Below are 27,041 nucleotides of genomic sequence, written 5' to 3'. Positions count from 1 at the left end.
AAGTAATTAATTAATAAATATTATTAAATTAAAATAAAATAAAAACACCATCTAAATTCATCATAAGGGTATTTTAGTCAATTAAGACAATTTTTTTTAAAACAATCCAGATTTAAGGGATAGTTAATGTTCTTGATTTAGAAAATCAGCTTTTTTTTTTTTAGAATTAAGTCGATTTTAAATGTAATTTGTAAGCATAAACCGATTTTATTGTATTAAAATGTTATTTTGTTAGAATTATATTCTTTGATTCTGTCAGAATGATATTCTATTAGAATATTATTAAAAAATCATTTTTTGAACCCCTAGTTGAGTAATAGCAACATTCTTATATCTATTTATATCTATTTATAGACACCTGAACTTAAATACAAATTTGTAACACCCTATTTCTCGCTTTATAGTATAATCTAAAATAGAAATTGTAGATAAAATATTATTTAGGATAAATAATCTAAACGAACGTCGTAGTATTCGGAAAAGCAAATTCATATGTATAGAGAACATTCAAATCTGACTTTGTTAGAGGAAGTTAGGATTTTCTAGGATTTCAGTACAACAGTGTGCGGGCAGAAACCGAATTTTGATCGGTAGATTATTAAGAAAAATAATCTAAATGAGAATTGAAGACTTCATCAATAGGAGTTTGTTGCTATAAAGAACATCGAGAACGGAATCTATATGTGGGAGTTATGCTTTTTGCAACGTTCACTAATAGGCTAATCCTATCAAAAATATACATTTTTGATAGATTGAGAATTAGCTGTTGGGATCTAAAGGAAAGTTGTAGCCCTCGTCGAGAGCTTTCCGAAAATATAAAGAACGTCGAAAACGGGGTTCGTATGAAGGAGATACAGTTTTTTGAAGTTTTACAAGAAGCATCACGTGCAGCTAGGTTGCACAACGCGCACCTTTTAGAAGGTGGGCGTGGACCATCATATTTGCGACACGTGGCAAAAAACGGGAGGAGAAACGTCTCAGGTGTGCATGGCACACACGCTAGGCACTGTACACATATTGTTGTAAATAGAGTGCCCCGACTACTTTGTTTATCATCCTATTCTCTCATATCTCTCTCTAGAAAACCCCTGCCCCTTGAGTCTGACCTTTTCGGTTTTCGGAATGCTTTAGCGAAGCTCTGAGGCGGTGAATCGGGCAAATTGAAGTGTTCGACATCGAGGTCTTGCCCACGACTATTCATCTTTCCACCTAAGAATCTCTGTAAGTAACGCTACGCTTACTAGACTTCTAGGTTAACTCATATTCAAAATTATAGTCGTTATTAGGAACTTATAAATGCTAGATTCGTTAGTAATTCCAGTTACGATGCTGATTGTTCTACTTACTGGAGAGGTGTCAAAAATAGTCATGTTGGATTTTAGAAAGGTTATACGCCGAAATGGTCCTGCCTCCCAACTGTCTGGCCTGGCTAATCCTTATTTGATAGATCTCTCGATATATTCTTTAGGATTATTGAAGCATATAGTTTTCATTACCAAATCATCATAGGAATTAACAGGTTAAAGTATTATAGGTTAATACTTATCTGGTGCCCTATCCTCTAGTAGAACGCCCAGATAGCTGTCAGTCTTTCGCGATCCAACTCACCGAGTTCCCTGGCTGCTCATAGTCATGATTTGGCAAATCAACTCGTCGAGTCCCTTCACAGACTCATCGAGTTCTATCTTAAGCTGAACCGGGACAACACGACTCAACTCATCGAGTTCCTTTATGGACTCGACAAGTTCCTTTGTCTGTTTGGGCCATCTTAACAGATCAAGTCTCTACTCTCCAGATCCAAGGTCCATACTCCATCTACACACTAGAAATGCCCTTTTAAGAATAAAGTTTCCAACTTTACCACTTTACCTGCTAATAATACTTCTTAATGGGTTTAGCTAAAACCCTAGTTCCTTAGGACACAGATCTTTGTCCAAAATCCTTATTACTCTGATCCAAAGCATGAAAACTGAGATCTAGGTCCTAGACACCAACTGAACACATGTAAAATCTCACAATTTACTTCCATGCATGGCCTTTTGGGGCTTAAAAGGCCATAATAACATCTTTAAGCTTGCATGGGGCTTCTATGGTCATAAATTTTGCACCTTTATGCCATGAAACCCATACTAGACCCTAGATTTGAAAGGTAAGCCACTTGGGACGTCCATGTCCCAAAGATCAAGGTTCTTGAACCAAAACCCTCATAAAATAAGAATAAGGAGATCTAATGAACTAATAGCCAAGTTAGAAACTTGATTACCGGAAAATGATGAGGATGGAAGGAAGTCTTTGGATCCACTATCTTCTCCTTGAACCTTCTAGCTCCTTCTTCTTCTTCTAGTTTCAAGAACACACAAAATTACTCAAGAATGGCTCACACTCACAAAATGCTCTAGGGTTTCGTGGATTAGGGTTTAGGACTTGGAGGATGGATATGAGGCCACAAGGTGGGGATTAAGATGCTCAAATAGGGTGCAAAGCCCTAAAATTAGGGTTTCACTCTAGCAGACCTACTCGCCAAGTTGAGGGCTCTCAACTCGCCGGGTAGACTGCTTAAAACCCCACGTCCAATCTCGTTTCTACTTGACAAGTCCGGGGCTCCCCACTCGTCAAGTAGCTCTACAAAAATAAATAAATTATAATTAAATGCGTATCAGGAATCAGACGTTACAGTTAGGGTATAGTTAGCATGTAGTATACCGGTTGGCAAATAGACTAGGATAGTTAGTTTCCTGTTATATGGAATGTTGTTATATGTATGTTAATATATTATATGCGGAGTTGAGGAAAGGCTAAAATTATGATAAAGGCCAAATTATGGTCCAACTATATGTTTTAGGCAAAAAAAAGGCGGACCAGCTTTACGCTGAAGGCCAAGGGCTGACCAACTTTATGTTGAAGGTCATTATGTGTATGCATTATATATATATTGTGGGATGTGATATTTTGGGGAACTCACTAAGCCTAACGCTTACCCAAGTTGTTCCAAATGTTTTCGAGTACTGAAGAGCAAGGCATGACTGTACAATACATGCATTCATAATATGTTTCCGCATAATGTAATTATACTCCGATATAATTGAATGCTTTCAAATAAATAAAATGAAAATTTTTGGGTTAAAAATCGGGACGTTAAAAATTTAATACATATTCTTACAAAATAACAGTCTTATACATTTTAATATAGTTACATATATTCTAACAGAATGTCATAAAAATGAATAAAAGTCTTACAAAATTGCATTCTTAAATATACAATTAAAGAACAAATGCACTTGATCTTCTTCAATGGTCCAAATAATCAAATTGATTCCAACTATTCGTACAAAAATGTGATGTATTATAGTAAGAATGAAATTCTTTGCAAATATACTTGTTTTTGAACTCGATTCCAAGTCTTTCTCTTGTATGATCAATATTTGATTCCTTTTTGAAGACATTATGAAAGAATAACATGCATTACTCATTAGTATTAGCAATTAAACAAATATACTTGTTATTAACAAACATTCTTAAAGACAATTCTTATATAATGCATTTATATAAATAAATTCTGATAGGATACACCACATAATGCATTTAAATCATAGTCTTTTTTTCTTCTATATGACAAAAAATAAAACAAAATTTAGAAATTATTTCCCTGTAATTATTTATACACAAAGACTCTTAAATCATAAATCAAAGAATCGAAATTACCAAAATTAGAAATCAGAAATCACCAAAATTAGAATTCTAAATCAACATCCTTAAATTCATCACCCGCTTCTATGATAATGCAAACTATGGTTATGCAATTTTTTACTTTTCCTATCTTGTCAAATACGGAGATTGAAATCAAATTTTGTTAGATTATACACAAATCCATTCACATCTCATACTCAACTTTCACATCATAATTCACTAATTTCTTTTAAAAACAACATCGGTTGGGTTTTTTATACATTGCAAGAGAGGAAAAGTAAAAAACAAACACTTGTAAGGCTTATGAACACCATCAATAAAGAAGAAAACAATAGGGTACCACATTGTACTTGATTTCTTAATCAAGAGTGATATTCAATTATGCAGAAAAAAATTCTCAATAGTAAATTCAATCATAGCCAAAATATTCAAAAGAAATTGATTATAGATGTTGAGATAATCAGAAATCAAATGCAGCTATACCAAACTTGAATTAAGAGAAACGCATATCTGATTCCACTAGTGAATTTTCAGAATTGGGAATTGTTAATCATACGATTTAATTGTGAAATAAGCGAAAACTAGAGAAGAAAAACGAAAGTAAAGCCACACCAGGATTGAAGGTGAAACAAATTCATACTAGATGACTTATGCTCTTTTAATGGTGTTTGGCGTGAGGGTGGAAATTTTCTCGTCAATGATGAAGGTTGAGACATCAGTTGACCAAACTAAAGGACGTAAGTTGTCCCGACAATAAGTGTGGGGTGTTAAAGCACTAGTGGCGGCAGCTGGTGGAAGACCGATAGTGAAGGGGGTGGCTAATTTTATTTTACGATTGTAGAGTGTGATGGATGATTTTTTTGCATCGATGGATTACGGAGCCGACGGTGGAGGGGGATGAGGAAGTAGCGTCAACAAGGGATGATGATGATGATGATGATGATGAGGGATGCATATGTGTTTTGTGATGACAACGACTAGTGGAGGATTGGCGGTAAAGAATGTCACTCCTGTTCTGTGGTCAACGATTGAAGGATTTAGGGCTTGGGTCGAAGTCGACGTTTTTGTGGTGATGATGAGGAAACTGACGATGGTTTTTTAGGTGTTTATAAACTAAACATCTTGATTTAAATGTTATTAAAGGGAAATTGACCAATTATTTTAGGCATTATAGTTTTGGAATATATTTAATTGTACATACATAATGATTAAATTACCCTTTATTATTTAATTAATGATTTCTTTTTTCCTAAATTTTGATTGGTCTATATATGCACACAATATTTGTTAGAAACATTTGAATATATATATATATATATATATATATATATATATATATATACACACACACACACTAGAATGATCATTACAAAATAAATAACTAGGTTAAGAGTTAATTACCAATTATAAAATGACACATCTCAATTTCTTTTTGAAATTTTTACATAAATAATAAAAGAATAAAAGAATTATCACTGTCCTTATTTGGTACCTCTCTCTCTCTCTCTCTCTTTCTCTCTCTCTCTCTCTCTCTCTCTCTCTCTCGAAAGAACCAAACCCGACAACCTCCACTCTTGTATTTTCAGCGACCACGTTAGTTATGTAGGTTTAAATTTGTAAGTTCAAATTTTTATGTCTTTTCAATTTGTAATGTAGGTTTAAATTTCTAAGATTTATTGTTTGATGTAATTTTTATATTAGTAAAATATTTATTTATATTTAATAATTATGTTGTTTATTTAATTTAATATTAAAAAAATATAAATGATGTAGAGTGGTAAGTATTTTCAAAAACTAATGGTGTGGTGATAAGGATGTAGTAAGAACATCTCCAACTTACTTTCATTTTTTATTATTTTTCCTATTTTTCTTCATTATTCTCGGACCATATCTTTATTCCTCCATTTTAGTTTTTTTTTTATATATTTATACATTTCTGGTTTATTTTTATTTGCTAATTTTAATTTAAATTTAATATATAATACTTATAATATTTTGTTATATATTAAATTAAATTAATTATAAATATAAAGTTTGTTTTTTGCATGTTTATCAAATTGATATAAAAATTTAAGTACATATTAAAATTTTAAAGCACGATAACGTATTTTACAAAAGCTTATAATTAAGTGTTATAAATATAACTTTATTTATTTAACATTATTGTCATGAACAAAAAATATATATTATATCTTTGTTAAAATCAAATTAATAGAATTATATATTTAACTATCTATGTAAGTTAAAAGAATGAAATATTTTAAAAATATATTTGTGTGTGTAAAAATAAAGTAAAAAATAAAATAATATGAAAGATGAAACTCTAGCTATCCTATCTTTTACTCTATTTTTAGAAAGAAAAAAAAAATAGATTAAAAATAGTCTAAACATAAAGGATAGGGAAAATAACGACGAGCCCTTAATTGAAAAATGGAAAAAACTCAAAAAGAAAATAGGTAACTTTGATGGGACTACTCTTGAGCGTCATGAATGAAATCTAAGTTTCTATAATATTATTTTATAGATTTGAGTGTATTCTCGAATTTTAAAAACGATCATATGAAAAGATATCTAAGTTTTCATTATTATTATTTTACTGATTACTGATTTGAATGTAATACACGAAATGTTTCTGTATATAGTACTCTTTAATACTGATTATTTGAAAATGTCTAATTATTTGGATTATTATACTATATATTAAAATTGTTAATCCTTAGCTACAGTAAACTGCTAAGGATTTGACAGTTTTGGTCCTCTGATTATGGATGAGATTGTAGTTTTGGTCCTCTGATTATGGATGGGACTGGGTCGTTGGGTCGATGTGTATACCAGGCGTACACATAATCAAGTTAGTATCGTGCTATGTGTCCTACTCTACATCCTTATTCGCATCGTCATCGAAACCCTTTCACTGTTTTCTGCCACGTCCCCATCACCGCTTCATCTTACCTTTTCACTGACTTATTCTCTGTCTCTCATCTTCCTATTCGTCTGCTACCGCTCCTCTTCCCCAAACTTCGTCGATATCTCTTCTTCGGTGTCGATGTCCACCACTGCAGAAGAACCCGACGAACAGCCATCGGACGTGTTTTATATAGAGGCGATTTTGATTTTTCCCACCCACCTCCACTGAGGCTGTTGAAAACTCTTCGCCCGCTTCCAACTTTCTACTACTCTTGCTGCAAAACTGTCACCGATGATTTCCTCCACATATTTTACTTCTCATCATCTTCCATTTACCCGCCATGGACCGACCGTCTGTGACAGTGGTCGTCGGCGCCGCCCTAGGCGGAGACCACCTCATCACACGGAAGGAGGAAGCCCCCAACCAGCAACGGCACTTGACCGTTGTCAACTCGATTATAAAGATTCAATATGTGGCGGCGGTGGTAATGTATGCCTAAAATAACGATCGACCAAGAATGGGTCGTCGACGCTGAAAGTTCCGATTCACGCCTTCAACATCTGCAACTGTTTTCCACATGGAATTCGTCTGTCATCGCTATGTAATTTGTGTTTGGTTCTTAATTCGGTTTGACATTTCTAAGATCGTTTGTTTCTTATTCACACCGACTCGACTGATTTTGTAGATTGGATGTTCCTACTTGAGTTTTCGTTTTCTGTCTATATCACCGTTTCTCCATCTGGTATGTAACACTGCAATGCCCTGTGCCCACCAACTGTTTGATAAAATTCCTGTTATTGTTGATGTTCCCTTTTCATTTTTTCTTTGTTTTATAACGCATATTTTTGATGGATTAGTTTAAAAGCTGAATTTCTGTGAAAGGAACACTAAACTCTATATCCTTAATCTATTTTTATACAGAAGCTGCCAATTTGTTGAAGAATCTGTCGTTGGGTTCTCAATCAAATACATTTTTTTGGGTTGTTGAAAGAAATGTTACTCAATCTACTGTTAATCGCTATTATATGTTGCTCAGTTATTCTTTCATACCCTCTTATGTCACCCCCTGAAATTCGCAGTATGCTTCCCAACTCTTATTTATTACATCATTGTGATTTAAAATGTTTACACACTGTAATGATTGACTTACTTATGTATGAGTATGATACAGTGAGTTATGTTTTGTGCTATGTCTCTGTAGGTCCTCTCACATGTTATGGGAGAGACAGAGAGAATTCCTTGCAATTACATAAGGAAATGGTGAAGCTATAAATGGTTAGTATAATGATATAACTGGTTTTATTTATTTTCTCCTTACATCAGTTTATTTATCTAATAAAGGGATGTTAAGATACAGAGGCTACCCAATTGAAGACTTGGGTCAAGTAGTTCTTTCCTAGATATAGCCTATCTTTAAGTAAGTTCTCTTTCCCATCTCTTTAGCATGAAATGATAAACTAACGATGATTGTATTAAGAACTATTGAAACAAAGAGGAAAGATACATTGGGTACGAAAAATAATTAACGAGGCAAGATTTTTATAAATCAATAACAAGATTTAAAATTTTGGAAAAAAAAACAATTTAAATTTAACATTGGTCTAAAACTTTCATTTTTTTTCTTAATCAGGTTGATTCACTGTATTTACCCCAAACTAAAAACTACAGTTAAAGTGCAAATTATACATTGTATGGACCAAAAATGTAATTATTGAAATTAAAAACTACAGGGACCAAAAATGCTATTAGGCCATTTTCTGATATTGAAGAGGATAGTGTAATTTTATTTTTGGGATTATAGTAAATTCGGTTTTAAAGTTACTTGATTTGTGAATTTACAGGTTTGTGGGTTGCCAAATGAGAAAGAAGTTGTTTATGGAGCACTTGATTAATGGACGGCTTGGGAGTCAAAATTCCCACTCATAGCAGCAGCCAAAGCTCTTAATTTCCTAAAATGTCGGAAAAAATGGAACCGTGCCATTCAAGTATTAATATCCTAATTTACAGTTTTGGTCCCTGTAGTGTGCTATATATATTTTCTTGGATATATTTAAAAAACGAATCTTCATTAACTATATGATCACATTGAAATAGGAACCAAGAAGAAAAAAGACGATATACCACAGGGACCAAAAGATATAATTCCTGTTGACATATTCCATTGATTTTATTGGTTGTGTGTATGTGTGTGAGCCACAAATTTAATGTCATTCAGATTTGTATTTAGGTCAAACGCAAGAATTGCGAAAAGGATGGTCGTTCATGTTGGAGGTGGTATCAGGTACTCCTTATGTTGTCCCTTATAGGTATCTTTTTTTTTCTTCTTTTTGGTTGTTTAGTATATGATAGTGTTGCATTTAAAAAAAATGTGTTATCAGTGGCAAAAAAAAGGATTAATATTTGTTTTTAACTAAAAGGCATGTATAAACAACAGAAGTTGCAGCTCAAAATATATACAGAAACACTAATATTTTTATGTTGTTTAGTTATTCAAGGTTGTATCTCTCTCCATATTTCTGCCTTTAATGTGTGTGTGTGTGTGTGTATATATATATATATATATATATATATATTGAGGCATAATTTGTGTTGTTTAGACATGCCTTTTTGTTAAAAACAAATATTAATCCTTTAGTGTTTCTTCCCTCCTTCTAACTGTCATTTTTATATTTGATTTCACCCTACAAGAATCAGCCGAATGGTTTCCACTGTTCAGGTTGAGTGCACGTTAACAATTCTTTTATTTGGATTTTTAAAAATGATTGTTTTTTGTGTCTTTTTCTTGATTCATTTTCTCACCATATTTGACATAGCCACCTACATGGTTTCACTTCTAATCTAAACTCAACATTAGATTTGGCTATAATTCACAAAACCAGATTGCATACCTGCAATTGCAGAAGAAGCTAGATGCATGGATCTATCGATCCGCAGCTATCGCCAGGTAAATCTCAGCTACACTTATAAAACTGTAGGGTTATTTTTTTCACCAAATATTCCTCCACCTATTCTACTTCTCATCATCTTCTATTTATCTGTATTTTTAGGTACTAACTTTCTCTCCTCCGGTTTTATTATTACATGTTGATGATTTTAAATGTTTTGAGTCTTCTTACCTGTTAATCTTTTTTAGAAAACTCATTATTCCCCTTGGAGGTCGGCGCGAAGGTTACAATCTTGACACTGTTCGTGGTTATGTGTTGCTGGAACTGTATAACACAATTTCATATCTGATAAGCTTACAAAATTTGATTTGGGTAAACGTCCACAGATTGATGTTTGTTGCGAGGTTTCTTTCTATCCATTTTATTATTTGTTTCTAATACATAGACAATGCATGCCAATTGTTTGTGAAAATGCCCAAGTGTATAATAGAATGGATGCTGTCAAAAAGGTGAGTGAATACTTTCGTAAAGGTAATAACCTAGAAAATAACAATAAGTCACGTGTTTTCTTCTTTCTTGCATCTTATGATGTTATTATTTAGTTTGAACTATGATGGGTAAAACTGATAGATATGATTAAGAACATCAATTTATAAATTTAGCCTTTACCTATTGGTTATTCTCCCACAGTTGCAAATTGATCCCTACATACTGCCTTTAAGAATAGCAACCATATTTAAAGTACTGGTGAGTGTAATCTTAATTCCTGACTTTCTGTTTGGATATGGTTTTTCCTGTAATTGAATATCTTCTACATTCTTTTTTACTGGTTTGTACAATTTTATTCAGGGATTCCCAACATTTATTGGGAGAGGTGAGATTTTGCACATGAACGGTTCTTATGACATACCTTTTGGATAACAATTGTAAGTGAAACTGTAATTAGTATCAGGGGATAACAAACAATGTACTTTCACTGTTGTAAGTTTTGATTTACAAAAACCAATTCACTGTAATAATTTGTTACATAGACTGTATTATTTGTTGTTATAAATAGTCAAAACAACTGGAGCCATACTACAACATATTTGACTATTATGTATTTGTAAATGAGTGAATTGCAAACAATAGCAACATACTTTACTGGTCTTAACCGACCCCCGCGGAGCGGGGCACCCCGGCTAGTTGTGATTAAGACGTGACATGGTCAACTTTTAATAGTTTAATTATAAAAAGGTTAAAAACTTGAAAAACCAGTTTCATACTATCAAGTATCAACAATAAAATAGATTATTCATCATTTTTTATTAACCTAGTTTGAGATGCTACTATTTTTGTTTCATAAGGAAAATCTATCAGTTTATTAAATAATTAAAATTTGTCAAATACGTAAAAGGAACAACCAAGCATCCACTGAAAACGGTAAGGAAAATCTAAACACCTTCTGGAGAACGATTCTAGGAAGATGAAAACACAAAAAATACCATGAAAAGAAACATGATCATCAAGAAACAAGAATAAAAAAAGATGAAATGCTTTCTCATTATTTAACAACTCCATCCTCAAAAACACCATAAAAACACAAAATCATACATAAAGATGAACAAAAACCAAAGATCCAACATGGGTTTCCCACGTATCAGAAGAGAAACTTGATTGTGTCATGATCTGAAACCATAAACCATCTGTGAATACTTATCTTTAATCCACCTAAAGCTTTTCTTAATCGACCCTTTGACTTTTCCTTCCACTGTATAAGCCTTGTAGGTAGCAACCCTTTTCTTCCTCTGCAATTCAGGGTCAGTAAAGCTCCAACTTTTGGACATTGACCCATTCGTTGACTTGCTGGCATGTTTCTTGAATTTGTCAGCAGTTGGATTCGTGTTGTTGTCCATCTGGGTGTGAGAAGATGATGATGCATAAGAAGTACTGTAACATCTGAAATCTTGGAGATTCCTGTTGTAAGGCTGAATTTGCATACCATTTGCATTGTAGGATTTGGATCTGAAATCTTCCATCTGGGTATGAAAGATTCTTGATCTTTTGTTTCCCCTTTCTCTCTCCAAAAGTTGTCTTCTTCCTATCTCTCTCTATAGGTACAGAATGGGGTATGCAGAGGAGATGTGGGGTTTATGGGTTGTATCCAACTGTGGGTGCATAGCAAATAGGGGAGATTCTGTGTGAATTTAAAGTCGCTGTTTTGTTTGCGTCGGTGGAGATGAGAATTTGTTCATGAAATGCTTTATTTAGAGGATCTCCTAGTTATTCCTATTTTTTATTATTTTTTCTATTTTTTTCTTATTCCCTCACTTTTTTAAAAAATAAATAGTATCACATTATATTTTGTGTTATATTATTTATTTTTCTCAAAATAGGATAAACTTTGAATTGTTGATTTTAATCCTTTTTTATATATTTATATATTTTTAGTTTATTTATATCTATTAATTATAATTTAAGTGTAATATTTAATATCTATAATAGTGTGTTATATATTAAATTATATTAATTAGTTATAAATATAATGTTTGTTTTTTGTTTATTAAATTCATATTAAAATCTAAATATATATTGAAATTTTAAAACACGTTAACGTATTTTACAAAAGCTTGTAATTAAGTGTTATAAATATAATCTTATTTATTTAATATCATTGTAATTGTAATGAAAAAATATAGATTATATATTTGTTAAAATATAATTAATAGAAAGAGTGTATTTGATCATTTATAAAAGTTGGAATAATAAAATATATATTTTTTTCAGATAAAAGTTGGGTAAAAATGAAATAGGGTTGGAGATGAAAGATTATTTACCTTATTTTTCACTCCATTTTTTAAGGAAAAAATGAAAGTGAGTTGGAGATGGTTTTAGTATTCACTCGTCTCAAAATTATTGTTCAATGACAAAAAAACACATAAATTAAAAAAAATATTAATTATCATTAACTTTTTTAAATGAAATGACAGATTTATCTTTTTGTTGCATTTAATTTCATGATAATTGTATTTAATTTCATGATAGTTTAATTAATAATAAGAGGTATTTTGGTAAAAGAGATATTTTTTTTTAGAAGTAGACTATTATTTTGGAACAAACCAAAAAGGAAACATAGACTATTAATATGGAACAGAGAGAGTATTTAAATTCTACATATTTTTTTTTCGAGACCGCAAACGATTAAGCAGAAGCCTCACAATAATATTTCAATGGTGATCTGAGTTTGAGCTTTTTTATAGGACAAACTTAGTCTCAACGGGGATTTCCAGACAAAACTTTTCACACATGGGGCATAATTAACAGGTTAAAATATTTGAACTCAACCCTCAAGGGGATTTCCAGAAAAAATCACAATTAACCTCTTTCTCCAAAATTCATCCAGTCAAGTTGTTATGGTGAAAGCAACCCAAAAGGATCATGCTACTATTAGGTCAAGTACATATCCGTTATAGTTATGGGCTTAAACACTTAATCCAACAATGTGACCCTTGATGAATCTGCTATGTGTAACTAGATAGGAGGTGATACAAGTGTTGCATGAAATGATCTGGGTGCTAGCCAGAAGGTGGAGTTTGTAACATAAACCCCACAAAGATTTGTAATAAATGAGGAATAACATAGATGTGAGAAATCCCTTGTACAACCCATGAGAAGTGTCTTTTGATGTTGATGTCGAAAAAGATGAATCGAAGGCACTTTTAAAGATTGATTTTGTGATGATGGATTTAGGAGCGGTAAAGAATAAAACAAGGATGGAGATTCAAAGGGATAAAAGAGCAGGGTAGTTATGTATTTCTCACTATATTGAAAAAGTATTGCAGTCATCCTATGGTAAGTATAAACTTGTTGGTACTTCTTTGGCGGTTCACTGCAATCTAGGAAAATATCATTAGGAAGCAGTTAAATGGATCATGTAACTCTTGAAGGGAACATTTGAAGTTCGTATGGTGTATGATGCTAATGCACGACATAGTGACTTGGTTGGATCCGTAGACTGAGACAATGAAGGTGATCTGGTCATAAGAAGATCATTGGCGTATGGTCTTGTGTAAAGTCTTGTTTAAATGTGGAGAAACCTATCATGTTTTGTGACAAGTTTTTCATTCAAAAGATTAATATCGAGTAAAATTCGACAAACATGTTGACAAGGTTGTTGTCTAGAGAGAATTCAATATTTGCTTAGACTTGGTAGATGTTTGCAGGTGCTAGTCCCAACGTGGCAAGATGGGAGTACAAGACAAAGAGTTATTGGTTTATGATGTCATTCATAATATGCTCAAGTCAAGGTGATGATTATTCAATATGACGTGAGCATTAAGCAATCTGATAGAGAATTATGACGGAGCATTGTGGTAGAGAATTCAAACGGAGCCTTGTGGTAGCCGGTAGCGTATTTTGAAAGAGCATTGTGATAGAGCATTGTGATAAAATATTATGAAGAAACATTATGATATAAATTTCTGATAGAGTATTTGAAAGTGTTGGTGTTCCTAAAAGTGATGTTGTTCCTAATGTGTTAGGGTCCCTCTTTGGTGGCAGGATGCTCTCCTGGTGAAAAAAAGCTCTCTTTGGTTGTTGAAAATATAATTGGGAAGTAGTTAAATGGATCATGTAACACTCAAATAACATTTTTTATGTTGTATAGTATTAATATATTTTTTGGTTGTTATATGTTTATAAGCATTACCAAATTTTTATATTTGATTTTTTTATAATTCATTATGTCTTCAACACTCATGAAAATTTAATTGAGTAAGTGAAAAATAGTATACGGTCTCTTGAGTATGTTGTTATTAAAAGAATAATGATGAAATCAAGTGACTACATATCGAAAATGAGACTAATGTGTGATCGGGATGGTGTGTTTAGAGGTATGAGGACGTCTATCGTACATGTTTGTATCTCTTAGTTATGTCGTTGTTGATAAAAGAACTAAATTGCTTTCAAATATTATATTTATAAATAATATAGTATTCGATGCTAACTATTTACTTGTTTCATTTTTAGGAGTTCTTGATTATCTCAATCGAGTATGGTTGGATAAATTCATTGAACTATTTATATTTTTATGGATTAACCTAATTTTATATTTTCACGACCACAATAATAGTTTAGTTGAGAGTATCCAATGGTGTATTGTTATTGTTCATGTTCAAGATAGTTACTGTTATCGTCCATGTTCAATCCTCTCATTATGTGAATGTTGATTTACAAAACAAGTTTTAATAGTCTATTATTTCGTCATTTTAGCGTAACCACGTCTCATAATGTACTATCGGATGAAAACAATATATATTATTTGAATGAATGTCTATGTTTTACAATATACATCACGTAATAATTTTAAATTTTCAAATAATTTATGTACCTTATGGTTAAAAAAATATATTTTTTTAATAATAATGTTTATTTTAATTTTATTACTAGTGTCTTTCTATTAATAAAAATATTAAATTATTATTATTATTATTATTATTATTATTATTATTATTACAAAAATTGTATGTGTGGTTGTCAAAATTATATGGTTTTTGTCTAAAAATATTTGGTGGTACATCGATGATCCAATTTTGGATACCTTATGCGTTTATGGTCCAAAAACGTTAATTTTAACAGTTTGGCTGTTAACTTTTTTATAATGTCAATTTTACTCTCAGTGCTTATTTTTGCAATCAAACTATAAGGACCATTTATGCATTTCTTCTTTTTAATTTTATTCAATTATATAGTAATAAATATTATTTTTAATATATAATATTTATATATTTATAAACATTACTTTATTGGATTATTATTTTGATTTGATTGATTTCTTTAATGGATTAATTTTTTTATTGGATTATTATATATTAATAAATATTATTTTAATTTATAATATTTATACATTATTAATAAATATTAATTTATTAGATTATTAATTTCTTTTAATTTCCATTTTATTGGAATATTATATATTAATAAATATTAGTTTTAATATATAATATTTATATATTAATAATATTAAATTATTGGATTACTAATTTTTTAATTGTTTTTAATTTCTTTTTATTATTTTAGATCAAAAACCAAAAAAAATCCAATCATCCCACCTCTGTTAATTTATTTTAAATATTTTGAAAATAACATATTTTTGACAATACTATTAGTTTGCTTTTTATGCATCATTATAACATATTTTATTAATCATTTTATTAACTTTTAAAATCAGCCAAAAAAGCAGATTTTGATGTAATTCTTGAAAAACTTATTATCAAGTGCTAGACAAATATGATTTATTATTTTGTAAACTCATTAATAAGTCTGATCAACCTAAAATGTGGTCGAGTAAATATTACACAATCATAACTTATGATCATGTTTTCCAACAATTATACGATTATAATACAAACTTCGATTATGTTATTTTTAGTTTATTATTTTTCAAGTTGAGTTAACACATCCGAATTTGTAGTTAGAACTCACTTTTTAAATAGTAAACTAAATGATTTGATGTTATGTTATTATTCTTTTTAGTCGTTTTAGTTTTGTTATAACCTAACGTTTGATTCTTGATTCGGTTCATGTTGGCTGTTTGAATTGGGCTTAGTTCATTCTCGTTACTTGATTTGTAAAACTCATAATAATTTTATTAATTGAGGCTAAGTGACACACATCGAATTGGTTATGTGATAGGATTAACTTCGATGTAAACTAAAATTGCATGTTTTTATGCTTCTGAGTTTGTGAGAATAACTTGGAACCATATTGTGTCTCTTATTTCTAGTATTTATTTTACTGTATGTTAGTTTAGTTTACTTGTTTCAAATTCTCCATATTTACTTTTTATGCCCTAGAATAAAATATGATTATTTTTTGTGTATTTATGGAGTAAAACCCAATCCCTAAGAATTGACCATGTTTGTCACTCTTACTATTATGTTTAAATCATACATGCAAATAGGATTTAGGTTGTGTTTGGTGCGCCAAAGCTAGCTTATTTTTCAAGTTTTTTTAAGTTGTCATGTTTGACAGCTAAAAAATAACTTATAAGCTAGTTTTTTAAAATGCTACTTAAAGTATCTTTTCATGAGCTTTTTAAAAAAATATTAAATATACCCTTTAAATAATTATAGAAAACATACTCTTTTAAATGCCCTTTAATGTCATTTAATAACTTCAATCTATCTTTTCTTTTCAGCTAGTTTTACCAAACGTCAAATTTTATCAGCTAACGTTTAAGCTATTAACTATCTTTTCATATAACAGCTAGCTTTCCAGCTATCAACTAACTTTTCAGCTAGTACGTCAAACATAGTCTTATTTTTTGATGGATTCAACACCCATAAAAAACCAACACCATCACCCAGCCCAATATTAGTGGGATGGGTGATATTTTTTTAAAATAAATTAGAATTGTGGTGGTGTTCTCCAAAAAAAAATCAAATAAAAATAAAATAAAATAACAATAATAATTCAACAAATTAATATTTATTAATATATAAATATTATACATTAAAAATAATATTTATTAATATATAATAATCCAATAAAAAATAAATTAAAAAAGAATTATTTAAAATAAATTAATTATCCAAAAAAAATAATATTTATTAATATATAAATTATATATATTAAAAATAATATTTATTAATATTTAATAATCCAATAAAAAGAATTAATCCAATAAAAAGAAATTAAAAAAATGAATAATTAAAAAGAATTAATGCATAATAATCCAATAAAATTAAAAAGAATACATATAGAAATGGTTCTTATATAGTTTGGTTACAGTAAAGATAAAATTGTTATTTTAAAACATTTAATAACCGAAAAGTTGATTTTAACATTTGTGGACACCACCAAACTTTTTTTTGACAAAATCCATATAGGATAACCACAATGACCATTTTATTAAATTTGTTTATTAAGTGAAAGATAGTTAAAAATAAATTTATATATATATATATATATATATATATATATATATATATATATATATATATATATATATATATATATATATATATATATATATATATATAAAAGTTAAAAGCTCTTGAAATTTGAACAAGTTTATTCAAGCAAAACCATTTATTATGAAGGTGTTCGGCAAAACTAATCGAGATGGTAGCTATTATCTGAAAGGTAAAAGTTATTGTTTTTATTTATATATAAATATTTTATATGTGTATCTAAAAGCTTTTAAAATGTATAAAATTATGTAAAAAAGCTTTACTAAAATAAAAATATAATATTAAAGAATTAATTTTCTAAACTATAACAGTCATATAAAAGGATATATTTATTTATGAATTTATTTTTCATTTGACCCGTGTTGAAGGGCTTGCATTATTAAACGAGAAATTAAATGTTGATATATGTCGCATTTAATAAAATTAATAATAATTTAATCCACCTGTTTGATAGGGTAGAAGGATAATAGGAAGAAAAAAAATATAGGATAATATTTAATTTCTGTTACTAAAAAGGTCAAACAAATTTAGACATTATTAATTGAGGTTTAATCAAACCATTGTATCATATAATCATTCAAAAAAAATTGTATCATATGATCATCAAAAATGGTACATTATCATTAATTGTGTTTTATCAAATAATTAAACCTATTGAGTTTGTGATTTTTAATTAATTATAATCGAAGGTATTAAATAAGTTTTTACTATGGGATTTATATGATCATTCACAAATGATACATTATCATTAATTATGTTTCAATCATATTTGAGCACCTTTAAATCTAAATATCATATTTATTTTTTTTAATATTTGAAATATCGTATTTGTAGAAAATCTTTTTATAAACAATTTTTAAAATGTTTTAATCGGTTTTCAGATTTTATAATAATTTTAATTTAAAAAAAAAAAAAGGAGTAGATTGGTCATATTGCTCTTAAATGATAAAACTCTTTTTAGATAAAATGGATTGGCGGTATTTCCTTTAACTAGATTAACCTTTCTTGAACTCTTGAAGTGTATTAAGGAGACGACGTAAATCTACAATTGTTGATAATACCACAAACATCGGTCCTAATTCGTTGGTAGTTTACTCCTCATCGATCGCAATTGTTGATCCTTTGGGAATTATAGTGAGGACAAGTAGAGAACAAGTGGTAGTGATGTAAGTTTCAAGGAAAATGAAGTCACTCACTATGATAGATCTAAATCTGTGGCATCCCTAATTTCACGGTCATAAAAAAAAAGTTATTTATGCTTATTTAAAATTAGAGTATCCTTTTTGAAATATAATATTTCGGAATTTATTCCAAAAAATATGATAAAGATATTATCAAAACATTTCCAAAGAAATATATTTTATTTATATTAAAAACGTTGGGATGTAATCGTTAAAACAGTACATAAGCATAAAAGTAAATAATACATGCCTTACAAACATATATTATTCTACTGGTCTATAATCTATAAATATCTCATGTGATCATCACACATGTACTCTCGTGTCACTACCTGTAATACAAAAAACTGAGTGAGTCAAACTTGAAAACCTGGTGAGCAATAGGGTTTTCAACCCATAATAATTAAATTCTTTTATATTTTGTATTTTGTATTATTGTCACTAAGTCATAGCCTAATATGCTACATGACTGAAAATAGTCTAGAACCATCAATTCCAATAAATACTTATAGTTATATCAAGTAAGGATCAGTCAGACAGGACAGTTGGGAGGCATGATCTTTCAGCATAATAGATTTTCTAAAATCCAACAACCAAGCCAACATGACATTCTAGTCCTTAACAACGACTATGAATTTAAATATAAATTACATCAAAATGAGATAGAGTGTAAGCTAACTTAATAGGATTCCCTAGACAAAAGTCTGGAAATTACACTGGGGGAACTTCGGGTTGATAGCTACTAAATGTCGGGCTCCTATGGACCTCAGAACTTGCCTAAATATACAAAGTAATAAGAGAATCTCAGACCAAAAGAAGTAGAATTTGAGAGAGAGTTGCAGAGGAGATATAGGGAATGGAAGGAGCACAAATGAGCTATTTATAGGTTGGAACCCAGATATGCGCGCCACGCAAGGTCCATGCATGTCGTGCACATGGTTGATGTGGCTCCTCAAGTGTGTTGACAAGTTTCTGGATCTGTGTAGGCGATATGGTTGGCTTCTAAAAGGTTGTGCGCAAGACACGTGAAACGAATCTCAAACTTCAAAATTAGGTGATTTTTGTTTATTCTAAAAAACCACTTCATACCACTTATTGCTACGCTACGCAGCACACGCGCAACATTTGACCATTTGCAGTTGTTTGTTTTTCAGAAGACTTGTGACTTAAAAACTGTTGTGCATGTGTTGTGTGGCGCAACACTAAACCAACTACTTCACACCTATTCACGCCTTACTTTAACTTACTGCGACAGTCTATAGACGTTAAACAACATACAAACTTTTTATTAAATGTTATAGCCGTTTGTTCCACATTTTCTGTTACATAGGGTTGCAGAGGTGGTCCGCAGACATCAAGCATTTTCCTTTCGAAAAAACAAACAACACCCTACATAACTTCGCTATATGCACTATATTTTTTACGTTCTTTATATCCACGCGTAGCTATCGAGGGGATCTACAACTTTCGTTTAGACTCTGTCGGCTAATTTTGAATTTTTTTTTTTCACATAGGCTTAGATTGTTAAAACTCATATAAAATGCATAACTTTGTCATCGGACATCCGTTTCCGACTGTCTTTATATCTTTGAACTCCTATTAACAAGATTTTCAACTCTCGTTTAGATAATTTAAGTTAATAATCAACCGATCTATAATTCGATTTCTGAGTTGCATACTGTTATGCTGAATCTTAAAAAAATCATAACTTCCTTTCATGAAGTCAGATTTGAATGTTCCCTATATACACACTTCTCGGTTCCATGTTTACTACGAATTTTGTTTAGATCAGTAATGCTAAAAAGCAACCTAAAAATTTTTACTTTTTACGACGCGTATTGTCGAATCGCGAAACTTCAATGGATCATAACATTTTCGTTATAAGTCCGATTTAGGCATACCTTATATCTCTAGATTCCTTGTTACGACTACTTCAACTTTGATCAATGATATTCGTCCTAATTGTTATTCTATTTAGACGTGTATTTTATTTTTATTTTATTATATTGCTATAAGCACGTATACTATAAATAATTACACATAGAACATATATTTCTTCTTTGTTATATCAAAAAGGTTACAATTGTTGACCTTAACTATTACATCATTTTATTAATTTTCTAACGGGAAACACTGACGTTACAAAATCTGTTACTACGTTCCATTTTATGTCAAACGTAATTTTAATAAAAATAATGATGTTATTTCATCCCCATTCTAGCATAGTAACAGAACTATAATTATAATATCATCTAATCATAATCTTACTAAACTATTATTTTATAATAATACAAGAGTTACATGTGTTGAATCTGTCCTTAATTTATGTCCTAACGAATTAATCATAAGAGAGAAGTCACCAGCAAAGAATGAGCTCTTTTAATTACCTCCTCAAAGAATGAGCTCTTTTAATTACCTCCTGATAAGAAAATTATAAACGTGGTTTAATAGATTTATAGATCGTTTTATAAAATAAATGAGTATGCTCACATTATGGCTTTTGTGTCTTCATGTTTTGAACCTCCTTTGCATGGTAACAAATTTACATACATGGCGCCACCTCTTTCATATACAAGTGATATTCATAACAATTAGTTTTAGGTTATAACTAAATAGATTAATTAAAAACAAAGATGGAAACACGACATTCAAACTTTTAGGTGAACCACAAGAGTAAACCAATCAAACTGTATATATTGGACTCTTAGGCTATCCGGAATGAATAGCTCTCCACACGTGAAGCGCTGAGTTGGAGGGGCTAAGGACGCGTGAACATCGCCCCCAACCCGGTGGTTTGGTTGTGGCGTCTCCATGGAAACGGAAGAAGATACTCAATAGGAAAATGACAGCAACATCGGTCTGTAACGACCCAATTTTCACGTCTAAAAATTTTGTTTTTAAAACATTACTTTAGGAAATATTAGTAATTAAAACATTGTTCAGTTAAACCATTTCACATTCACAAAGATAAATGGTCAACATATCAGAGTATCAATCCCAGGTAAAACACATAGATGCGGAAACGAGGGTGTGTGTGACATGCTGTTACCGCATCGGCTCCTTCCCCTTAGCTGAAGAGGTACCTAAAACAACAACTGAAAAACGTAAGCACAAAGCTTAGTGAGTTCCCCCACTGTACCACATACCACATAATCACATAACATACGTAAATTGTCAGGCATATATGGGTGCCCGACCTACCCCTTCGGTCCTCTCGACCGGATACTGCCTAGCATATCTGGGTGCTGGCCTCCCCTTTGGCCCTCTCGACCGGATACTGCCTAGCATATCTGGGTGCTGGCCTCCCCTTCGGTCCTCTCGACCGGATACTGAGGAAACCATGTCCCCCTCTACCACTACCACATAACACGTAACATAATATCAGAATCTATCTAACATGGTTGGGTATGACTACCCCTTCGGCCCTATCGACCGGATACCTTGGGGACTATCTCCCCCTACTGTCACTAGTACGTAAATGCAACACAGATAGTAGTAATCCCTTAGATGAATATCACAAAGACAATCATCTACATACAACTCCTACTGGTGGGCCGGCATTGTGGTCGTAGACCCACCGCTACTGGAAGGTAACTCACCTCAAAGTAGTTGCTGATTTGATCCGGAATTGATTGCCTACTGATGCTGCCGCTGCTCCGGAAATCCTCCAGCTGCAATTCCCACAACATACTCAATCAAACACCGCTAACTGTCCTTTGGGTAAAATGTCCATTTTACCCCTGATCATGTCTTAAAACCAAGTCAGAGTTAACTTTCAGTTGACTCGACTCGCCGAGTTGGCTTACCGACTCGCCGAGTCCCTAGCAAATCGTCTGACCTGAATCCCGACCCTACTCGTCAAGTTGGGCTCTGACTCGACGAGCTCTCCTTCTAGACTTGAGATTCAAGTCCTTCATCCTACTCGCCGAGTTGTATGAACAACTCGTCGAGTTGTATGAACAACTCGCCGAGTCTGTTCTTGATCTATGAAGATTGCCTTGGACTCGCCGAGCCAGGTCATGACTCGCCGAGTCCTACCATGGGTGAGTTCAGCTTCCAACTCACCGAGTCACACCCTGTGATTCACTGCTTAAACTCGATACAGCAAAAAGGGGACAACTCGGAGACTCGCGAGCAGACTCGCCGAGTCATATAAACGACTCGCCGAGTCGTTGCCATGCACTCATAAAATACACAGATTTGCTCGATTCCAGTCCATGCCATTCACATATCTGGACTCCTAGGACATGAATCACACGTAAAGTTTCCAACTTTATGTGTAGATACTTACCAATGTGGTTTTTAGGGTTCCAAATGTACTCAAAATGGTAGATCTTGGGTAAACAAGCAACATGGGTCCATAAAGCTAACAGATCTGAGCTCCTGGAGCTCAATCTTGTCCAGATCTAGAGGCCAATCAACTTATTACGAACCCTCAAGCATACACAATCTAGGAAACGGCTCAAAAAGGACTTTAATGGAGCTATAAGGGACAATAAGCTTAAAAACAGAGGGGAAACGAGCTATACCTTAGGGGAAATGTTGGAATGACACAGAGATGCTTGGCCTCCTTCTCCTCTTCTTGATTCCCTCTTCTTTTCCCTTAAAAACTTCAAGAGCACCACAAAGACACTTCAAACTCACAAGGAAACACGGCTAGAGAAAGACACAGGGCTCTGAGAGTGAATGGGGACAGAGTTGGGGCGGGTATGTTGTTTAAATAGGGTGCAAACCCCTGAAATTTAGGGTTTCATCCAACAGCGGTGACTCGCCGAGTCCAGGATATGGACTCGCCGAGTCGCCAACTTAAACGTGTCCCGGGTCCCGTCGCTACTCGGCGAGTTGGTCTTATGACTCGCCGAGTCCAAGGCTAAAAATTGAAAATACTCAAATAAGATTTACATACCAGGAACCAGGTGCTACAAATCTCCCCCACTTATTTTAGACTTCGTCCTCGAAGTCTGCTGCTTGATCCTGAAACAACTTGGGGTAATGCTCCATCATCTCGTCCACCGGCTCCCAAGTCCATTCCGAACCCCTGCGGTGCTTCCATTGCACCTTTACTAGATCCACCCTCTTGTTCCTCAAATCCTTCGACTTCCTGTCGAGGGTTGCGATTGGGCGCTCAATGTAATTCAGGCTGTCATCAACCTGAATATCCTCTAACGGCACTACCGCTGAATCGTCCACTAGGCACTTCCGCAGCTGAGAAACATGGAAAGTGTTGTGGATCTGGCTGAGCTCGGCTGGCAGATCCAGCCTATACGCCACCTTGCCCACCCGGGATACAACCCTGAACGGTCCGATGAATCTCGGGCCCAACTTGCCCCGCTTCCTGAATCGAATGACGCCTTTCCAAGGCGACACCTTCAGGAGAACCATATCTCCGACTTGGAACTCCAGGTCGGATCGATGCTTTTCGGGGTAACTTTTCTGCCGGCTCTGAGCGGTCTGAAGCCTGCTCCGGACCTTCTGGATCCTCTCGGTCGTCTTGAGCACCACTTCGGTGCTCCCCATGACTCTCTGGCCAACTTCACCCCAGCATATCGGGGTCCTGCACCTTCTTCCGTACAACAGCTCAAAAGTAGGACGGTCAATACTCGCGTGATAGCTGTTGTTGTATGAGAACTCGGCCAGGGGAAGATAGGTATCCCAGCTACCACCAAAGTCTAGCATGCATGCCCACAACATATCCTCCAAAGTTTGGATGGTCCGCTCGCTCTGGCCATCCGTCTGCGGGTGAAAGGCGGTGCTAAAATGCAAACGAGTGCCCAACTCGTCATGAAATCTCTTCCAAAACCTAGAAGTAAAACGCACATCCCTGTCCGAGATCACCGATACCGGCACCCCGTGCCGCGCCATGATCTCCCTGATATAGATGTCGGCTAATTTCTCGGCCGATATGCTCTCCTGAATCGGAATAAAGTGAGCACTCTTAGTCAGTCAATCCACGATGACCCAAATTGAATCCACTCCACGCGCGGTCCTGGGAAGCTTTGTAATAAAATCCATTGTGATATCTTCCCATTTCCACAGTGGAATGTCCAACGGCTGCATCTTACCATGCGGTCTCTGATGTTCGGCCTTGACCTTCCTGCAGGTCAAGCACCGCTCAACGTACCATGCCACATCCCGCTTCATGCAGGGCCACCAATAATCCAGACGAAGATCCCTATACATCTTCGTCGCCCCGGGATGAATAGAGAATCGGGACTTGTGCGCCTCCTCCATCAAAATATGGCGCACGCCTCCGTGATACGGCACCCACACCCTACGGTGTAGTGTCAATAGTCCTCGGCTATCATAATCAAAGGAGGACACTTGACCCACCACGCGCTCGCTCTTCCAATGCTCCTCCTTGATAGCCTCCTGTTGAGCCTCCCGAATTCGCTCCAATAGGGAAGTCACTACGGTCATCCTCATGCATACGTCCCTGATCGGTGCCGCCTTGCGGCTAAGCGCATCGGCCACCACGTTGGCCTTCCTCGGGTGGTAAAGGATCTCGCAATCATAATCCTTCACCACATCCAACCACCGACGCTGCCTCATGTTCAGATTCGGCTGATCCATGAGATACCTCAGACTCTTGTGGTCCGTGTAGATGGTACAACGAACCCCGTAGAGGTAATGTCGCCAAATCTTGAGGGCAAAAACCACAACCCCCAACTCCAAATCATGCGTCGGGTAGTTCGCCTTGTGAGGCTTGAGCTGCCTCGAAGCGTAGGCAATGACATGCCCCCTTTGCATCAGAACTGCGCCCAACCCTAAAATGGACGCATCACAGTAAACCACAAAATCCTCTATGCCCTCTGGCAAGGCTAAGATCGGCGCCTCGCATAATCTCTGTCTCAGTGTCTCAAATGCAGCCTGCTGCTCGGGTCCCCACCGAAAGACCACGGCTTTCTTCGTCAGCCGTATCAGGGGTATGGCTATCTTGGAGAAATCCTGAATAAATCTCCGATAGTAGCCCGCTAATTCTAGGAAACTCCGAATCTCAGATGGAGACTTCGGAACCTCCCATCTCATCACGGCCTCGACCTTGGCCGGATCGACCAGAATCCCGTTCTGGTTGACGAGGTGTCCAAGAAATTACACCTCGCGCAACCAGAACTCACACTTGGAGAACTTGGCATACAAGCTCTCCCTCCTCAGGGCCTCCAACACCTCTGTCAGATGCTCCTCATGCTCCTCCTGAGTCTTGGAATAAACCAAGATGTCATCGATAAAGACTATCACAGACCGATCCAGCATCAGTCTGCAAATGCGGTTCATGAGGTCCATGAACGCAGCAGGAGCATTAATGAGCCCGAACGACATCACCACAAACTCATAATGGCCATAGCGTGTCCGAAACGCGGTCTTCTGCGTATCCTCCTCCCTAACCCTCATCTGATGATAACCCGAACGCAAGTCAATCTTGGAGAACCAAGATGCTCCCTGAAGTTGGTCAAAGAGGTCATCAATCCTCGGGAGTGGGTAACGGTTCTTCACCGTTACCTTGTTCAACTCCCGGTAATCTATACACATCCGATGCGACCCATCTTTCTTCTTCACAAATAGAATCGGGGCTCCCCAAGGCGAACTGCTCAGACGAATGAATCCCTTGTCTAGCAGCTCCTGCAGCTGCGTAGACAACTCCTGCATCTCGGAAGGAGCCAACCGATACGGTGCTTTGGCTATCGGAGCCGCATCGGGGATAAGGTCAATCCTGAACTCCACCTGTCGCTCCGGAGGTATCCCAGGTAGCTCCTTCGGGAAAACATCTGCAAAATATCGAACCACCGAAACCTCGCTCACTGTCGCCTTACCCGCCTCCCGGGTATCCATCACATACGCGACATATCCTGCGCATCCCTGCTGAAGATAGCGTCTAACCCTCGCTGCTGAACATATAGTGGGTCCACACTGCAGCCTCTCGCCATGAATCACTAACTCTCCCCCGCTTGGGGTCCTGACCCGCACTAGCTGCTGCGCGCAGTCTATCACCACCCCATTAGGGCTCAACCAATCCATGCCAATAATCACCTTGTTCCCACGCAATGGAATGGGAACCAAGTCTACCAGGTAACGCTCCTCAAACAAACACAGAACGCAATCTTGAAACACCATCGATGCTCGCACCGATCGATCATCAACAATCTCTACCTCTAAAGGGCAATCTAACTCGCCTGAAGTCTCATGGAACCTCTTGCTAAGCGCAAGAGAAACAAACGATCGAGATGCACCCGAGTCGAACAATACCTGAACTGGGATGCCGTTCACATGGAACGATCCTAATGCATACATATACATACGGAGCACATATCAATATCATAACATTATAAAACAAAGGATAGAGGGAAAGAATCATACCCGTCACCACATCGGGTGCGGCGCGTGCCTCATCGGTAGTCAACTGGAATGCTCGGATCCTCACCACCGGAGCCTC

At 34.4% G+C, this 27,041-nt stretch overlaps 1 protein-coding gene across 1 annotated transcript; it reads right to left on the bottom strand.

The window, feature by feature from the left end:
* Positions 1-10,998: 10,998 nt before the first annotated feature.
* Positions 10,999-11,696, bottom strand: LOC145005404 (uncharacterized). The gene has a single exon (XM_078964484.1). It carries the CDS (start codon positions 11,496-11,498, stop codon positions 11,142-11,144), a length of 357 nt encoding a protein of 118 aa, XP_078820610.1. The 5' UTR covers positions 11,499-11,696; the 3' UTR covers positions 10,999-11,141.
* Between the last annotated feature and the right edge of the window lie 15,345 nt (positions 11,697-27,041).

The sequence above is a fragment of the Lactuca saligna genome, chromosome 7 (assembly GCF_052625555.1).
Source record: "Lactuca saligna cultivar CGN05327 chromosome 7, ASM5262555v1, whole genome shotgun sequence".
NCBI lineage: Eukaryota > Viridiplantae > Streptophyta > Magnoliopsida > Asterales > Asteraceae > Lactuca > Lactuca saligna.
This window is presented reverse-complemented; position numbering and strand designations above follow the sequence as displayed.

Bases quoted from the DNA above. Each gene is read 5' to 3' on its own strand.
- LOC145005404 (XM_078964484.1), bottom strand. From the start codon at position 11,498: ATGGAAGATTTCAGATCCAAATCCTACAATGCAAATGGTATGCAAATT.